Source organism: Delphinus delphis, chromosome 1, assembly GCF_949987515.2.
Source record: "Delphinus delphis chromosome 1, mDelDel1.2, whole genome shotgun sequence".
NCBI classification, from domain to species: domain Eukaryota; kingdom Metazoa; phylum Chordata; class Mammalia; order Artiodactyla; family Delphinidae; genus Delphinus; species Delphinus delphis.
Window position 1 is genome coordinate 52,448,989 of NC_082683.1, and position 20,448 is coordinate 52,469,436.

The 20,448-nt window shown below is 37.5% G+C and overlaps 1 protein-coding gene across 7 annotated transcripts in view; it reads left to right on the forward strand.

Moving 5' to 3' along the window:
- PATJ (PATJ crumbs cell polarity complex component) overlaps window positions 1–20,448 on the forward strand; it is a 356,331-nt gene that overhangs the window by 198,576 nt on the left and 137,307 nt on the right. For all 7 annotated transcript variants that reach the window (XM_060022954.1, XM_060022983.1, XM_060023011.1 and 4 more), the window contains one exon: window positions 10,109–10,305. In XM_060022954.1, coding sequence (XP_059878937.1) covers window positions 10,109–10,305 — 197 coding nt within the window. The remainder of the gene's footprint in view (window positions 1–10,108; window positions 10,306–20,448) is intronic.

The window sequence follows — 20,448 nt, forward strand, 5'->3', positions numbered from 1 at the left end:
CAGACCAGGTAACTAAATGCTTCTAAAATTGTATTGGGTCATTATTCTGGTGCGTTGAACATTTGTTATTAAAACACTGGGCATTGACTTGAATTGTTTCTTTCTTGGGAGAAAGGCTCCGTTACTTAGCAACACCTGATATCCTATGATGATACGAAAACACCCTGAGACCATACTGGAGAAATCTTATTGGCTTTTGTGGACAAGGAAAAACACTGATGCTTTGATACAGAATTATGAGCAAATTGGGATTCCTTTCTTCAGATAACATTGTCACAGGGCTGGAAAATCCATGTTTAAAGCAAATGTGCCTATTCAGCTGAGTCAAAAGACTGTTCTCCCTCTCTAGTTATTCTAGTCTGATGTTCATTCAGAGGTACTTGAGTAAAGCCTGGTGCCAAAAGAAGTGGGTTACTTATCTCCTAATCTCTGTATTTAGAAATGGAAGGCATCTAGGTTATTTGGGATAGGAACTACTACCACGTGACTAACACACTGTGGAAGTCAATGAAAGTCAATATAAAGGTTGGCTGTTTGTTACAAATATTCCTAGGAAATACCGGTAACAGGTATGTTACTAAAAGCTAGTACTTACATGATTTGTGTGTGTGTGTGGAGGGGGGCGGGTGTTTGTGTATAGGAAACAAAGTATGGGTTCTTTGTATTTTTTTTTTCTTAATTTTAGAGAAGAAACTCATTGGCTTCAAATATTATTTTATTATTTTTAATAGTAGTATTATTTTACTCTTTACCCCACCTCTTCAATTTTTTTTAGTGAAATCAAAATAAGTTTTAGGAAAATTGTTCTCTTTATACCTTTTCCCCCCACATATCCTTTTCCTCACTCACTGGTTGCCATGGAAACAACTCCCTGCAGCTCTTAGAGCAAATGCCAGGCAGTGTGGGTTTCCCCTGTAGTGGGATCACATGTCTGAGGCTGTAGAGCAGTTTGTGCTGACTCAGCCATGCACAGGATGACCTCAGCTATGATTTCTCTCTTAAATGCTGAGTGAGCAAACTTGCTTGTGGTGTCTTGATTTTTCCAAAGATGAGAATTCAGGTCTGCTTTCCCCTCACACACTAATTTTGTTTTCCTTCTCCCCTTTTGAAATTCTAGATCACCTTTTTTTTTATACCCACAGAGTAGAAGCAATTGGTAATGGAAGTTACGGAAAACATCTGAAATTGGAGAAGGAGAGGTGCAGCCTAGGAGGAAGGGAGATAGAGGGAGAAAGACTGAGATTGAGATTTCAAAGTAATCTATTGTATAGTCAAGATAAATCTCTTATTTAATCCTGAGGTATGATTATGGAGCCAGATATAATCTCCATATCAGATTAGTTTTGTGTCAGGCATATTTAAAGGCTGCCTTAAATTTGGTATCTGTGAACTTTATGGTTGACTGTCATGTCTGCTGTAGAAAAAAGTTTTTGCATTGCATGGGAGATTAGTCTGTTATTTACAGACCCAGCTGCCCGTGAGAATAATCTAAGGACCTTGTTACAAAGAAAACTTTACCCTGTTTCTAAATTTTTCCCCAGATTTACTGGCTCAGGATCTGCTGGTGGAGCCCAGTCATGATTCTGTTTTATAGGCTCTAAGGGTAATTTTTAGGTAGCCAGCCTGGCAGGTGATCTAAGGAGACTAAGCCTGGGAACCACTGTTTTGAGTTCCCCTAAGTGAACTTATTATTTAAAATTCTACCAGTCTAAGAGATAGCTGTGATGTGAGAGTACAAAGCTCTTAGGTTCAGCAGACCTGGCCCAAACACTGGCCAATCACCTTAACTCTCTGTCAGTCCACTCACCTGCAAAAGGAGGTGTTTACAAAGATGTGGGAAGGATTCAATGACATGATGAACTGCGAAATGTTTTTTTTCATGTAAGGAGATAAACGATAATATGAGTATTCTAAAGATAGCTTCTTTTACTGAGGGAAAAATTGGAAATCATTTTTGTTCTTTGAGGTGTTATTGGGGAAATTTAACATGATTTGGTAAAGAAAAATTGAACTACAAACTAGAAGACCTTAGTTTCTAGCTATAAATTAGCATTATAGCATTATATTCATTTCTTCAGTCTTATTTTTGTTTATAAATTGGGGAGGCGGTGCGTGCTGTAAGAGAAGGTAGCTTTACACGATACCTTAGTTTCTTTCGCTTGATTTAAAAGTCTCTGGTTTTATGATATGGTGAAAACATGGCATTTAATTTATCTGAAGAGCTGGACCTGTCATCTTTCAAGTCCCTTGTAGTTATGGGTTTGAATCAACATTGTAGGATAACTCAGATTCTGAGGCCTGAAAATCATAATACAAATTTAACTGAAAATTAATGATCATATGTGTTACAGAACATTTGGCATTTTTTGTTTGTGCATGACCACAATCTCCTTTGTTACACTTACAAATAAAATACTTGTCCACAACATTTTCTTAAGACTTCATTTTTTTAGAGTAGTTTAGTTTCATAGCAAAATTGAAAAGGAGGTACAGAATTTTCCATATACCCCCTGCCCTACACATACATAGCCTCCACTGTTATAAAAATCTCCCACCAAAGCGGTACATTTGTCACAATTGATTAACCCAGATTGACGCATCATATTCACCCAAAGTCAGTAGTTTACCTTAGCATTCACTCTTGGTGTTGTATATTCTAAGAGTTTGGAAAAATGTATAATGACATGTATGTATCATTATAGTATCACACAGAGTACTTTCGCTGTTCTAAAAATCCTCTGCACTCTGCTTCTACATCATATTGAAACTGGAATGCAAAGTTGTCTTCATTACTAACATATATTATTATTATTTTTTAACATCTTTATTGGGGTATAATTGCTTTACAATGCTGTGTTAGTTTCTGCTGTATGACAAAGTGAATCAGCTATACGTATACATATATCCCCATATACCCTCCCTCTTGCGTCTCCCTCCCACCCTCCCTATCCCACCCCTCTAGGTGGTCACAAAGCACCAAGCTGATCTCCCTGTGCTATGCGGCTGCTTCCCACTAGCTATCGATTTTACATTTGGTAGTGTATATATGTCCATGCCACTCTCACTTCGTCCCAGCTTATGCTTCCCTCTCTCTGTGTCCTCAAGTCCATTCTCTAGGGCTGCGTCTTTATTCCTGTCCTGCCCCTAGGTTCTTCAGAACCATTTTTTTTTTTTTAGATTCCATATATGTGTTAGCATACAGTATTTGTTTTTCTCTTTCTGACTTACTTCACTCTGTATGACAGACTCTCGGTCCATCCACCTCACTACAAATAACTCAATTTCATTTCTTTTTATGGCTGAGTAATATTCCATTGTATATATGTGGAATCTGGCATTTTTATTGTCTTACTGCTCTTCCTGTTTCATGATGCACCAAAAAAAAAAAAAGAGAGAGAGAGAGAAAGAAAGAAAAGATACAGTATCAATCTCTTTGCTTTTCGAGTTTCTTCAGTTTAATAGAGTTGATTTTTAAAATATATTGTATACATAGTCCTAATGGATTTTGTTACTTTTGAATACAAATCCAAAGAAGAAACAAACCATTTTTCTACTTCCTTTAACTGAAAGAATGCATTGTCTTTGAAACAAATTGCATGTGTCTAATGGTTTTAGGTCTCAGATGGCTTTTATGTAGCATTGTTTGGGGTTTGGCAGAAATGTAGGCAGAGCAATTGAAGAAGACCTTAGAAATCATCTGTCTATGCTTCCAACAGGCGTATATTGTATATATTAACCACCTAATATATGTCAGGCACTGTTAAGTGCAGAAGACAGCAGTGTGCTACATGTACAAGGAACTTCGTGGAGTTTATATTATAGGATAGGGCAATAGAAAGAAAGCAGAAATCTAAAAAGATACTTTCAGATAGTACTGTGAAGACAGACAAAACTGGGTTTGCATCCTTATGATATCAGTTTCTAGCTGGGTGACCTTTGGCAAGGTCAGAGTCTTATTTCCCACATCTAGATGCAGTGATGATAATTTCTACCTGATAGGGTGGATTTTTAGCATAAATGGAGAAAATTTATTGGACGATTTTAGTGCAGTTTCTGCAACTTAGCAGGTCCCCAATAAATTATTACTGAAACTTCATAACTATTCAAGGATACTCAGCTCTTAGTTGTTCTAGGATTTGCTTCTTTGCTGAGCTCTGTTCTGTTGAGCTTACCCCCTTCTCCTATTTAAAAAAAAAAAAAAAAAAAAAAGATAAGTTTAAAAGTCAAGGAAAGCTGAATAACCCATGTTTAGGTAAATAAAGTTGGAAGAAGTTGGATGCAGGATTACTGGAAATGTCAGCTAAAATGAGTTTTGAGCATTATGCAGGAGAAGTTATATATGACCAGTAGAATGAGAGTTGGCTAGAATATCTATGATATTCAGTGTAGTTTGCAGACATTAATTGGTTTTCCTGACGACACAGTGAAATGGATGGGTGACTTCAGCTGCTGGTATTTTTCTCATAGTTTTTCTCTCTCTGAATTAGAATTATTGATATGTATGCTTGTCTTCAATGATAGATTTTAAGGTCCTTGAAAACAAATTCAGTAGTGTGCCCTTCACGTCACAAGCCTGACATGAATTTGGATTCAGTCAATATTTGTTAATTGAAAAAATGGGAATATGCCAGTGTCATAACAAAACAATTGGCCAGAAAAATAGGGCTGGAGGTTTCAAAAGTTTGGGGTAACAAATCTACAACTTAGTCCCTTGGTGGAATGTTGATAAGGGAACCAATTTTTTGAAGGGTCTTTTAAGCCTATAGATAGGGTCTTGTTTTTGTTTTTTTTTAAATAATTGTCATAAAATATACATAACAAATACACCATTTTAACTACTTTTTTTTTTTTTTTTCCGTTTTGCGGGCCTCTCACTGTTGTGGCCTCTCCCGTTGCGGAGCACAGGCTCCAGACGCGCAGGCTTAGCTGCCATGGCTCACGGGCCCAGCCACTCCGCGGCATGTGGGATCTTCCCGGACCGGGGCACGTACATGTGTCCCCTGCATCGGCAGGCGGACTCTCTACCACTGTGCCACCAGGGAAGCCCCTTAACTACTTTTAAGCGTACAGTTCAGTGGCATTAAGTACATTCACATTGTTGTGCAACTGTGACCACCATCCACCTCCAAAACTTTTTCATCTTCCCAAACTGAAACTGTGGAAAGGGTTTTAATTCCACACTTGGCTGGCACACAATTTTAAAGCCACCTCAATGACCTATGAACCATGGGACAATCACTTGAAACAGTGTTGTTGTTCCTTTGCTCCTCAAGAAGTTGTCCTTGGGACTCCTCAATATAAGTAACTCAAAGAAGGGAATCCGGGGAATAATGATGCTAGAGCCCCTTCCTCTCCTGATTCCCACTGGAGGACTGTGTGCCTGCTTCCTTCATGCCATCATGGGGAACCACTGTTTCCTTTCACAAGTCTCAGTTTTCCTCAAGATAGACAAGGTTAAAGAAGAAAAAAGTAGCTTTGTCACCAATTTTAACTTAAAACCTCAATATAACTAAATGATGAAAATGAAATCATGGTTGTGTTGTTCCCCTAACATTTGGACCGTATGTCCTAGGAATTTTTAGTTAACATCCATTTTAAGGTAACAACCTTATTTTACAAATAAGTTAGTAGAGGTTCAGTATTTGGTCCAAGGAACCAGTGGTGTTAAGTGCCTCAGCTAGGACTTGAACCAAATTCTGACCCTTTAGCCCTTGCTGTTTCTATTCAGCCACAAGAATGCATTGATAGAGATTCACCTTTGGTAGCGCAATTTGAGTTGTTCATCATTTGTGATAGAGCCACATTTTACCAAAGGAGGATCCCTCGTGTCATTAATCATTTACATGTCTAAGCAGTTGAATGTATAGTTAATGGCCATAAAGGTTATTTTTTTTCTCTGAAGGTTGAACAAGTCAGACACATTTTGGAACCTGGAAGTCTTTTTATATTAATTTAACACTAAAACCTTTCTCAGCTCATTCTTTTTTTCAGTCCCCAGGGGCAGAAGATTGCACTAAATATAATCCTTCATAGCATGTTACCATCACTGGCCATCTGAGAGTCCTTGTTTGGTTTTCTTTGCTCCCTTGTATTCCTGTCTGTTTACACCCAGTATAATTAACCATACTAATGTGTTAAATATTTGTGTTTTTGTATGTGCACTTGCAAAATATGTGTTGTGGTTTTTGTGCAGAATGTTAATTCGCATAAATATTATTACATAATGATGTTGACCCCATTCTGTTTTTTCCCCATTTCATTCAGCACTATTTTGAAAATATCTTTATGTTAATACTAACATTAATTTATTATTAACTATTAATTTATGTCAAACACAAGAGAGCTTTAAAGTTATTTTATTTTATTTATTTTTGCGGTACGCGGGCCTCTCACTGTTGCGGCCTCTCCCGCCACGGAGCACAAGCTCTGGACGCGCAGGCTCAGCGGCCATGGCTCACGGGCCCAGCCGCTCCACGGCACGCGGGATCCTCCCGGACCGGGGCACGAACTATGCCCACTGCATCGGCAGGTGGACTCCCAACCACTGTGCCACCAGGGAAGCCCTAAAGTTATTTTTTGTCATTATAGTTTTTCATAGTTTTATTGCACTATGTCCAAAGGCACAGCCTGTATGATATTGATTTTTTTGAGACATATTGAAGTTTCTTTTATGATCCAATACACAGTCTGTTTCTGTAATTGTTCTGTGTGTGCCTCCCCCAAAATGTGTACTTTCTGTCTGTCATATGTCACAGTCTCTTACATATAATACCTTGAGCTTATTATGTTGTTAGTCTTCAGTTTCTTTTTTTTTTAATCTTTTGCTGCTTTATTATTTTCTGAGAAGTATGCGTTAAAATTTTGTTTTATTTGTTTCATTAACTGTGGTATCATTTCTTAACCATCTTACCCTATAAATCCTGTAAACAATACAGGTGAAAGTATAACTGCTCTGGTTGAATCTGGGAGAACAGGTCTTAAATCGAGTGTCCCCCCAAGGCCCCATCCCCAGAGTACCTCAAGGCACTTCTGCAGAGTCCATAAACTGGAATATTATTTCTTTTTTTTAAAATTTATTTATTTTTGGCTTCATTGGGTCTTTGTTGCTGCATGCGGGCTTTCTCTAGTAGCAGCAAGCGGAGGCTACTCTTCATTGTGTGGGCTTCTCACTGCCGTGGCTTTTCTTGTTGTGGAGCACGGGCTCTAGGTGCGCGGGCTTCAGTAGTTGTGGCTCACGGGCTCTAGAGCACAGTCTCAGTAGTTGTGGTGCACAGGCTTAGTTGCTCCATGGCATGTGGGATCTTCCCGGACCAGGGCTCAAACCCATGTCCCCTGCATTGGCAGGCGGATTCTTAACCACTGCACCACCAGGGAAGCCCTGGAATATTATTTCTGTAAACAAACTGTCAATTAATCTTTTAACCTTGTACTCTTATTTCTTGTCACCCACCCACTAACCCAAACAATTTTCCGTTCAAAGCCAGATGGGCTTTCACGTTCTCTTCCTCACCCACCTGCATAGATGCTTTTCCCCTTGTCATTACATCTACCAGGACTCTTCTTCACATAACCAAACTCTGTACCTTATTCAAAACCCTTCTTGTTTATGTAAACAATGAAAACAGTAACTCGAAAAGATATACACAACCCAGTGTTCATAGAAGCATTATTTACAATAGCCAAACAACCTAAGTGTCCATCCATAGATGAATGGGTAAAAGAGGTGTGGTATATATATACACAGTGGAATACTACTCAGCCATAAAAAAGAAGATCTTGCCATTTGTGACAACACAGGTGGACCTGGAAGGTATTACACCAAGTCAGATAGAGAAAGATAAATACTGTATGATTTCCCATAAACGCGGAATCTAAAAAATAAAACAAATGAACAAACTAAATAAAACAGAAGCAGACTCATAGATACAGAGAATAAACTGGTGGTTGCCAGAGGTGGGTGGTGGTTGGGCAAAATAGGTGAAGGGGATTAAGAGGTACAAACTTCCAGTTATAAGTAAGTCATGGGACGCAATGTACAGCATAGGGAATATGGTCAATAATATTGTAATATCTTTGTGTGGTGACAGGTGGTTACCAGACTTATTATGGTGATCAATTTGTAATGTATATAAATGTTGAATCACTGTGTTGCACACCTGAAGCTAATATAATATTGTATGTCAACTATACTATACTTTAATTTAAAAAATAAGAGAAAAAAACATTCTCAAATTCTGCTTCTTCCATAAAATCTCTTCTAGCCATATCAATTCTTAGAACTCTAAAAGCAATTATTTCTAGTGCAATTAATTTAATGTTTATTCACTGACCTAATTCACTAATCATTTAGTATTTATTCAGTGACCAGCACTTGTAGTGGTTGGAATTTCTATTTACATAACTGTAGTTGTTTAATATTTGTTGTATTTGTTTGCTTCCCCTATTTTGCTGTAAAAGCATCTTGAGGGTACCATGTGTTTTGTATGCTCTGTTAAGGTACCCACATAGTGGCTTGTTCTTAGTAGTTGACCAACAAAAATACTTTGAGTTTATTTACTTCAGTGTTGATATGAATAATTTTATTTCTAATTAGAGGACAGTTTTATTACATTGCAAGTTCTTTGTTTTATTGTATTTTGCTAAATGTGTTCCTTATTATTAATAATAAGCATTATCAGTGAAAGTTCTTTAAGCTTCTCTTCAAAATCCTTGTAAAGCCGGCAGATTTAACCTCTTTATAAAATAAGCAGTCATTAAAAAATAAATAAATGAATAAATAAGCAGTCATCTATCATTCTTTCAATATAAATTTATGCATAAAATAGCTTTTATGGGTTTAAATTTATCTCCTCTTATAAGGCATATCTGTTATATCTGGTTATATAAGGTTATATCTGGTAAAGTGATGAAATGGACTAGGCTGTCTTCCTTCCCCTACCCCTTAACACTAATTATTCAAATTAAGTTTTCAACTTGGAAGGTTCCTTCTAAGGACAACGAACTTAAGTCAAGTGTTAGAGCGTAGAGAGTTTCAGGATAGTCACAAGCTACTGCTTGGTTATTCAGCTGATAAGATGATTACATCACACGATGGATTAGTCAGCAAACCTCTGAGCCCTGGCAGCACACCTGGCCTGAGCTGGTGCTGTGTGGGGTACAAGGCATGTCTAAAGCAGTATCATTCCCAACACTGACCTGCCAGTGTGGTTTCGTTGCACAGAATCGACACAAGTGAAGTATAACCAGCCAAATCCTAAAATAGGTAATTTAGAGCATAAAGTGGAGATTGCAAGGTGAGACAGAAGATCAAATAAAAGAATTATAAAATACCTGTAAGTCATGAGCCGTTAAGTTCTTTAACGTGTATTTTATTTAATTTACCCAACTTCCATGAAGTGGGTATTATCATACCCATTTTAAAGAGGAAAAAGTGGAATTCCATAGAGGTAATATAATGTATTAATTATTGGACATTGAGTAAGTGGTAGATTTGTGTATTGAATTCAGATCTGACAAGAAAATCAACATCCTTAGTTCCCCTTGTTTTTACTCACATAACACCCAATATTGTTTTGTACCCTTTGTATACTTTAAAGAAATGTAATTATTTAGAATTAATTGTTGATTTTCTTTCCTACTGGACTGCAAGTCCATGAGAATAGAACCATGTCTGTTTTGTTCAGCACGATATCTCCAAGACCAAACACTTTGCTTGTTAACACAGCTGGTGATCAGTATATATTCTTTGTTTCCCTTTTTCTTTTTTTGGAAGTTGGGGGGTGGCGGGGTAGTGCAGGGAGGCTAGGGTTTCCACCACATTGTGTTGACTCTCTTAGGTAAGAAAATAATATGTAGAAAGTCTAGGCCAGTGTGAACCTGAACAATCAGGGAAGGTTTTATGGGTGAGCCAACCTTGTTAGATGGAGATAAAATAATTTTTAACTGTAACCTATATATAAGACTTTGAATGACCTCAAGTACTTCGCTCTCAAGAAGGGACGGTTCTTTGTAGAGGCATCATCAAAGATGGGGAAATGCCAGTATCTTGCTAATATAGATTCAAGTGCTCTATTTAAATTTTTTTTACCTTTTTTTTTTTTTTAAATAGAAAAAATCAGGCAAAGATATGCAGACCTGCCTGGAGAATTGCACATTATTGAACTTGAAAAGGATAAGAATGGACTTGGACTCAGCCTTGCTGGTAACAAAGACAGGTCACGCATGAGCATATTTGTGGTGGGAATTAACCCCGAAGGACCCGCTGCCACGGACGGGCGAATGCATATTGGAGATGAACTGTTGGAGGTGAGGGGCATATATTCTTTTCTTTTTTTTTTTCCTATTAGGCTCATTTGATTCTTCTAATAAAACCTGTCCAGTTACTTTCATTATAATGATCACATAAGGGCAAAATCCATCCATATATTTATATACTCTGTATCTAATATATCCATCCATCTAGGGGCATATATCCTGAGTTTCTGTTCTGGTGAGATGAAGGGGTATAGAGGATATTGTATAGGAAAATGAAGTGAAGGGGAAGAATGTTATAAATTACATTTTCGTCAACTATTTATTATCATTTTCCTAAGCGAGAACAAAAATCATATTGTTGCTTACAGTTGCTGTTTGCTGCTTGAGTAAAAACTAATCTCACAGGGACTTGCCTGGCGGTCCAGTGGTTAAGACTTAATGCTTCCACTGCAGGGAGCACAGGTTCGATCCCTGGTCAGGGAACTGCATGCTGTGTGGCATGGCCAAAAACCAACACAAAACCAAAACAAACAAAAACAAAAAAACTAATCTCACAAAATAATTTAGGGGTCCTTAAGTAAAATCTCATGGAAACACATTAAAAGAATAGGGTTTGTTTTTAAATATAAATTCCAAAAGGTTCAAAACTAATTTGTGATTAATCTGATGTTATTAGTGTTTATCAAAATCCTCTTCAGCTTCTGAATTAACCGTAAGTATGACATTTCTTTTTGTTATTGTTGTCAGTTAGTTTTTTGTGAAGGTGTTATAGCCGACAAAACTTTATGAACTGGTTGTCAAGGATTGGTTAATATCTGTGAAGTTGGTGATGTGGTTAAGGCCACAGGTTAAGGAATAAGATTTCTTGTTTAGGAATAGGAGAAAGATAAGAGAAGTTCAGAAGATGACTGATCCTCTGCTACTGCTCTGGATGAGTTCATCAATAGTCTGAAAAGGTTATCCTCATTTTCTAAGCTTAAAGTCAGGGTTTCTGCTCTGAATTTATCTTAGTTTGATATTTGTTTGCCTGTTCCTCATTCAGCTAACAGTTTTTTGAGCGTCTCTTAAGACTGGACACAAAGAGATGAATACATCCAGTCCCTTCATTCAAATAGCTCACATTCTAGAGGAAGAAAAGAGACATAAAAAGATTGTCGCATAACAAAAATGAAAAAAAAATTATAACAACAATCGTAACAAGAGCAATCTGTACTTGGTACCAGACGTAGCTTTACTGCTGAAGTCACAAAGTAAATGAGGTGCTGGGATTCAGTATCAGGCAGTTTGACTTCTTAGCTCCTTGTTAACCAGTGTGCTCTAAGGCCTCTTGGATAAAATGCTCCAACACTTGGACATTTGGGGGAGCTGAATCACAGAGGTACCGAGTGTCAGACTGCTTACTTAAAATGAGGGCTTTACTAATTTTTCATTTTACAGTTTCCTCTTCAGACTCAGAATAGAATTCATAGTCATCCACAGTGTGACTTGCCTAATAATATCTACAGCTAAAGCTGATCGGACACAACTGTGGCGACACTAGTATCGCCCTCTGTCTTCTAAGCCCCAGTAGTTTCTCCCCATCTAAAACCTGTTTTCACAAAGAAGTCACTTCTGGAATTACTTTTCTTTGCTTGTTCTTTTGTAATATAGCATCATGAAAGGGACCCACATCGGGTAGTAGCACTGATTAGCATAATCATTATGTAAATAAAAATCAAAGGTGACAGTGTGTATTAACCAATATAATTCATTGCTTCACGTTCATTTCCTTTGGCTCATGTTTAGAGATTTCTTCATAAACGAAACTGAAGTGATAGTGGTGGTAATAAGATGAAAGTAGAAGCTAATTTACTGAGTTCCTCCTAGCATTTTACCTATGTGCTCGCACATTTGTATTCAGTATTCTTAAGAGCCCTATATGGTATGCACTGTTGTTATCCCCATTCTGTGGATAAGAAAACTGCATAAGTAACTTACAGAAATAAGTTACTAAGAACCCAGGCTTGCCAGGCTCCAAGAACCATGCTCTAGCCACTGAAGTATACCGCGTTCCCCATGGTGCTTCAGCCAAACCCAATCTGTTTAGATCCACGAGAATCCTGATTTATGATGCCCTAGGCTTTAGGAAATCATGTATATTAAATCATTCTGTTGTATTATATGTACCTAAACACATACTTCCTGTCTCATGTGGTACATGGAAATGTTCCAAAAGCTATACTTTGGAACATGAAGATTCTAGTTCTATTCTCTCTCTAGTTCTATTCTCTCAAGACTCAAGATGGAATGGCCGATGTGATTCAGACCAACAGGAGAGCTGGTATTTTATTTCTCTGTCTGACATTTTATTAGATAGAGGTAACAGATGAGCTGTGGCTGCACTGAGAGTGTTTTACAGGCCGTACAGAAAAGTCCACACTCTGCAGGGCAGTAAGCACTGGACTAGGAAGACCTACTTTATCTTTTTTTTTTTTCTTTTTGCGGTACGCGGGCCTCTCACTGTTGTGTTGTGGCTTCTCCCACTGCGGAGCACAGGCTCCGGACGCGCAGGCTCAGCGGCCGTGGCTCACGGGCCCAGCCGCTCCGCGGCATGTGGGATCCTCCCGGACCGGGGCACGAACCCGTGTCCCCTGCATCGGCAGGCGGACTCTCAACCACTGCGCCACCAGGGAAGCCCCCTACTTTATCTTATCCCAGTTCTTTCAGTTATTAGTTGCATTTCAGAAGGGGCTTAAAGTACATGGCACGTGGTTGACTGTTAATTAGATCACATTTCCTTCCTTAAAGACAGAAACTTTAGGTATTTGTTTTCTAGGCTAGAGGCTAGAAGAGCTCTCCTGACTGAAAAAGAATATTAACATCTTGCTATTTCAGGGCCCTCCTATTCCTTCCTTTGACTTTCTGGATTTGGTCTTTTGTTGCTATTCAGTAACTTCATCTTCGTTCAGAGATGAAAAGAACAAGATTAAATATGGTAATAAGTTAATCGCCCTGCACTCTCCACTGAGTCTCTTATTTAAATAAAATAAAATAAAATATGTTGGAACACAGATTCTAGCATCACAGACCTTTGGCTAGTTATTTATTTTCTCTAACCCTCAGTTACCTCCTTTATCAATTGGACATTTTTCATTTATTCAGCAAGAACTTTACTGTGCATCTGTTGTGTAGGAAGAAGTATGTGAACACTGTGCGATTTTTTCATTGGTGAACGAAATCCATGGTCCTTTTCTCATAGAGCTTACAGTCTAGTGATGGTATAGCCTCAACCTCAGAGGGTGTTATGGGAATTAATGAGAGAAGATATGTCAAGTTTTGCCACAGTATCTGGCACCTGGTAATACCATAATGAATTTCAGATGATAATATTTATAAAATAATATTTTCATGTGGATTTGTGTATTTTGGTTCCTTTTAGCTTGTTTATATTAATACATTTGTCTATGAAGGTATGTTCCAGAGGGAAGCCACCTTCTTTTTCTTCCATAGCTCCATGCAGCATCTTGAAAAGCTGAGAGAGTAGAACAGTGCACATACTGAATTCTTATGGAGTTATAAGTCATCTTCTCATATGCTTCTGGCTCTAGGTCAGGGATGAAAGGAAAAAATTCATGTGGGAAATATTTTTCTGGTTTATTTTTAGGGCTGAGAAAAACTTTCAATCATTTCTCTATGATATGTGAAGAATTTGTATATAGCATAATATCAAATCCAGTGTGCTTCTGAACTGAGAATAAGACATTGATTTAACGATGAGTACCAGGAAAGCTGGAAGCAGTGTTACAATAGCTGTTCTTTGGATAAGCAGTGTATTAGATTGCAGAAGGACACTGCATCACGAAGGAGGCATTTACAATGGGCTTTTAGATTATGCTTACGAGATTTCTGGGCTAGAGCAAACCTTTTGTATTTGCTTACCCATTCACACTCCATTTAATTTTGTCAAATGAGGTAAAGTTATCCATGTCTTCATTATTCTTCCAACTCCACCATTTGCTCATGTTGTTTCTCATAATTGCTTTGTTTTTATCATTATGTTATTACTTGCTCACAGCTTCTTTTATTTATAGTTGATCTAACTTCTTTTAGACCCTCAGATGAGGCTAATTTATAGAAAGTAGAAACGAGAATGGTCAAACATACACTGTAGCTTCTCTGAAGTGAGAAACTCTGCATCTCTACTCGAGCCCCATCCGTGACTGATTTTTGGCATGACACCCGCCAGCAGTTTTGTTGCTGTGGGACTGCATCGTTACAGTGCTAGAGCAGTCCGCGAGTTCTGTCGATTTATGGCTCATGTATAAAAGAAATCTTACATTGAGCTCCCAGAAGACAATGTGATTAAATCTCAGCTTCTTTCCCCTTTAGTGTGATGCTGGTGTAGGGGTTCTGAATTAATTTCAAAAGGCATTAGCATATAATTACCATGTAGACTGGAATGATACTTTCAGTAGATTATTGGCTTTCCCTCAGCAATTAGTCCCAGAAAATACACAGGCCTGGGCATGGTGCTTTCATATGAATATAGGATTTATTTATAGTCTTCCCTACAGTGAAAGTGTGGGGATAGAGAGCTGATGGTGCCCTGTGGGGAATTGGTGTGACTTGTCAGGTGACAGAGGCAGCCAGAAGGAACAGTGTGGTGGCACAAGAAGTGCACAGTGGATGGGGCTAGCATGTCTGGCTCCCACACTCTTCAAGACAGAGGAGGAAGTTCGTTCCCTTTATAACATTTACCTGCGGCATAGTCTAAATTAAATCTTGTTAATTTTGCGCGTGTATAATAGGTTTATTTAAGAACCATTAAAAATTAAAAGTATGAATACTTTCCATATTTGCCAGGGATAAAGACCTAGAACTACAGGTGAACTCAGATCTTTTTGTCTAGTAATACTTATTTTATAAGAGGAAAAAACTGAAACTGTAAAAATTAAATGACTGACCCAGGTAGCTGTAGCTGCTTTAAGACAAAACTCCTGTCTGAGGGTCCCTACCACCACACCAGTCCCAAAGGTTGAGCCTTCACTCTCTGCTTGTTGCCAGTGAATTATATTTGGAAGACTTAGATGCGATTTAGAAGTACACTACAGTAGTGAATAAATCACCAGCTCTTAGGCATCCATAGATAAGATTCTAATTTACAGTCAAACGTTTCTATCATCTTAGATTGGCTCTTTTAGATTACCATACATGGATGTAATTTTATAAAGTACGCTTCTTAATGAAGTAATTATTCCCCAAGAGACCTCATGGAATAAAATATTCCATTGTGGAAACACTAGTTTGAGGAGAAGAAAGAACAGTAAAGGATTTCAAAATTGCAATAAAATTATTTTTCCTCTGTTTTATTAACAAAATAGATTTATAATAGCTAAAAGTGCAAAAATAAATTGATTGACCAAATTTTTTTATTGTGTCCGTGGTGTCAAAACATATCAAATTTTACATTTTAAATAAGTGATTTATTGTATGTCTATTATATCTCAATAAAGCTGCTAAAAAATGAGTTGATCAAACCTGACAAAAACCGTGAGCAGGTCCTGAATATGACCTTCCTATATACAAAGCTAAAGTCACCCCATTTTCTGACTCTCAAAATAGTCTCCAGCCTAATTCACAGCTCTGAAAGTCAAAAGAAGAATGTGGTGCTGGCTGAGTGGTCAGCCTCACACAGAAAACTGTCCTGGGACCCCTGATGTGTATACATTTTTCCTTTCTTCCAAGTGCAGTCTCCCTGGTCATTACAGCATTATAACCAATAGCTGTCTGCATTTTGCTGAATCATCTTCCCTAAGTAATCCATTGCATTACATTCAATTTGAGTTACAAAAAGATGAGATTATTAAAAGAAATCACGGGTAGGGGAGCTCTATTGGGAATTGAGCTAACATTGAACACTTACTATTTGCTAGGCAGTGCTAAATTCTTTACATGCATTCTCTTTTATAACAAAAGTAGGTGCTATTTTAATACCCATTTTACAGATAAGGAAACTGAAACATGAGGGGCAGAATCAACATGTAGACACTGGCTTTTCTGGCTCTAAAGGCTATGTTCTTGAGTTTAGTTCTGGATTGATAATGATTCTAGACAATAACCAGTGAATTTCTCATCATTTTGTAGTTTTGGTAGATTTAGATTAATGTAGTTAATCCAATGCCAGTTTAAAATATCTGAGATAGGACTTGGTGGTGCAGCGGTTAAGACTCCACGTTTCTACTGCAGGGGGCGCGGGTTTGATCCCTGGTCTGGGGAACTAGGATCCCACCTGCCGTGCAGCGCGGCCAAAAGAAAAAAAAGATAAAATAAACAAATAAATTTTCTATTAAAAACTAAAAAAAAAAAAAAATCTGAGATCGTTTCTCACAGTGCAATACCCTGTTAGTCTTTTTATCTTCAAATTTAATGCCACTTGGATTCATTAAAAGAAGAATGCAGTCAGTGAAGTTATAGGCATCTCTTAAGAACCAAAGAAGAAGAAGAATGTTTTTTTTGTTTTGAGATTGTTCTTGCCCAAGTTGAGAGCTTTCCCCTTCAGTGCCATTATAGAGTTCAGATTTTATTTCAGGCCGTAGGAAATATTATGGAAAACCTTGCTCATATAGTTTGGCCTGATTCTTTTCTGTGTTTCCCGGAGTGAAGTCTTTGAGCTCTACTCTTGGCCATTTCTGTTTCTGTCTTTGGCTTGTCGGGGGAAGTGTTTTGAATTATTCGGTCACATGTCATTATCTTTATGCTGCTGAAATATTTAGGCTAAAAATCTATTTTTTTACTGATCTTTTGGAGGAATGGCAATCACTTAATTTTTATTATTGCAGTCCTCGTTATTGCTCCCCAAAAGCTTTGTATGGGATCGCTACAGTGAACCACGTTGTCTTAAAATCATGGCGAGAAAGTGGCATGAAAGAGAAAGTAAAAATGAGAATATTCGAAGGAACTCAATTACGGTGGAAGATTATAAAAAAATAGGCATAGGAATGTATGCAGGGGAAGAAACATGCCATTTGGAAGGAATCAGTGGATTTCAGCAGTGCCTCTCAAGACTCTCCTTAATGCAGTTTTCCCTCGGACCCTTACATGACATATTGGGATAGTTGTCCAGGCCTCTGGTCTCTCCTTTTTCCAATTTCTTGCCCACTCCCTTCCAGCCCCACTCATTGTCATACTGAAATGCAGGCTGGAAAGACATGCTCTTCGGTTATGGAAGAGTGTTTCCTTATGTCAGCCTCATCATATAATTTATTTCTGTATTTTGCTTTATTTGCACAATAGAAATTTCTTACAGTCACCATGCAATCTTAAGACACAAAGCCTGAAAGAAAAGTGTTAATGAAATTCTTATTCCAAGTTTGACTTACTAACAGTATCAAACACCTGCTTGAACTCATCACAAACATGGGTCCTGTATGTATGTTTTAATTATAGTTTTTAAGAGACAGGCCTAAAATCAGTAATCCAACCAGAAAAGCAGGTGTTCCACCCAAAGCAGTAAGCATATGCCAATTTCTCATTAAGTCAGGAAAAATTATGCATTACATGTCAACCCCAGACCACACATCAGTTTCCTAAAATGCAACTAAGACACAGCAAAGATATTGTATATAGGTAACACATAATTATGTTAAGATGTAAAGTGTCTAATATTGCTTCAGAATCACAAAATAATATGATGCTAACACACAGTTGCTTTGTATGCAGTAACATGGCTTCTGTTAACTCTGCCAGCATCTAAGCTGGACATCCTCCTTGTTGACACTGAGTTTGTGTCTCAAAATATCTTCCTGTGATCCTGTACTTGAAATACAGCTCTGACCTTTTCCCTCACAATGTTTTGTTTAAAATCTTTTGCTTTGTATTGGGAGTATAGATATAAATTTTTCCTTTATAAGCATTTATTGAAAAATATTGTATTGAGAGAGATGTAGATTCTATGAAGTTTGAGTATTAAAAATCAAAAGGTATGGGAAAATGTTAACTGGAGAGGTATACCCTTATATGTTTTCTGCCCTTTTAAAAAAGCTTTATTATGGAGTTTTTTTTTTAATCTACAAAATAAACAGAATAACATAATGAAATTCTCTTGTTAGCCATCACATTGATCAACAATTACCAATACTGTCATTTGTGTATCACCTGTACCTCCATATACCCACCCCTACTCAGAAAATATTATTTTTATAGTCCTGTATGTATATGTATGTGTGTTATAATTTACATAAAATGAAATGCACAGATTTTATCTGTACAATTTTGACAACTGTGTACACCTCTATAACCCAAACACCTATCATTTCCATCTCCCCAGAAACTTTTGTGGAGTATCAATTCTTCTCCTCATTTTTAATTATTTGTCTTTTTATAATTGAATTGAATGTAGGAGTTCCTTATATATTCTGGAATATATTCTGGATACTAGTTCTTTATCAGATATATGGTTTATGGATCTTTTCTCAATCTGTGGCTTGCCTACTTATATTCTTAATGGTATCTTTATATGTATAGAAGTTCTTAGTTTTGATAAAATCTTTATTCATTTTTTTCTTTTATAGTTGTTGTCTTAGCTAAGAATCTTTGCCATCCTTCAGGTTGCAACACTATTGTCCTATATAGGCTTTATAATTTTAGCTTTTATATTTAGTTCTATGATTCATCTTGAGTTACTCTGTGTATGTGGTGTGAGATAGGGGATGGGGCTTATTTTTTCCCCAGCTGAATATCCAGTTGTTTCGGCACCATTTGTGAAAGACTTTTCTTTCCCATCGAATTCCTTTGCACCTTTGTCAAGAATGAGATGACCATGTAACTATACGTATATTTTCAGGTTCTTAGTTCTCTTCTATTAATCTGTTTATCATTTATGCCATTACTGCATTGCCTTGATTAAAATGTATCTTTATAGCAAGTCTTTAATTCAGGTTGTGCTAAGTCCTTTGTTCTTTTTTAAAATTTTTTATAGTTGATGTAAAATTATAGTCGATTATAAAATATTACATACGTACAGGTGTACAATATAATGATTCACAGTTTTAAAGGTTATACTCTATAGTTATTATATAAAGTACTGGCTATATTCACTGTGCTGTGTAATATATACTGGTAGCTTATTTTATTTTATTTTTAATTTTTGGCTGCGTTGGGTCCTTGTTGCGCGCAGGCTTTCTCCGGTTGAGGTGAGCAGGGGCTACTCTTCGTTGTGGTGCGCGGGCTTCTCATTACGGTGGCTTCTCTTGTTGCAGAGAACAGGCTCCAGGCACGTGGGCTTCAGTAGTTGTGGCACATAAGCTCTAGAGCGCAGGCTCAGTAGTTGTGGCGCACAGGCTTAGTTGCTCTGCAGCATGTGGGATCCTCCCGGGCCAGGGCTCGAACCCATGTCCCCTGCATCAGCAGGCGGATTCTCAACCACTGCGCCACCAGGGGAGCCCGGTAGCTTATTTTATACCTAATAGTTTGTACCTCTTAATCCCCTATCTCCATATCACCCCTCCCCCTTTCCCTCTCCCCACTGGTAACCACTGGTTTGTTTTCTATATCTGTGAGTGCACTTCGTTTTTGTTATATTTACTAGTTTGTTGTATCCTTTAGATTCCACGTATAAGTGATATCATACCATATTTGTCTCTCTGACTTATTTCACTTAGCATGATACCATCCACATCCATCCATGTTGCTGCAAATGGCAAAATTTCTTTTTTTTATGGTTGAATAGTATTCCATTGTGTATATATACCACATCTTCTTTTCCATTCATCTGTTGATGGACACTTAGGTTGCTTCCATATCTTGGCAATTGTAAATAGTGCTACTATGAACATTCGGGTGTATGTATCTTTTCAGATTAGTGTTGTGTTTCTTTCAGGTATATACCCAGGAGTGGAATTGCTGGGTCATATGGTAATTCTATTTTAAGTTTTTCGAGAAATCTACGTATGATTTTCCATGGTGGCTGCACCAGTTTACATTCCCAACCACGGTATTTGAGGGTTCCATTTTCTCCACATCCTTGCCAGTGTTTGTTATTTGTGTTCTTTTTGATGATAGCCATTCTGACAGATTTGAGGTGATACTTGACTTTGTTGTTTTCTTTTAAATTATTTATTTATTGAATTATTTTTATTGAAGTATAGTTGATTTACAATATTATGCCAATCTCTGCTGTACAGCAGAGTGACTCAGTTTTACACATAGGTACATTCT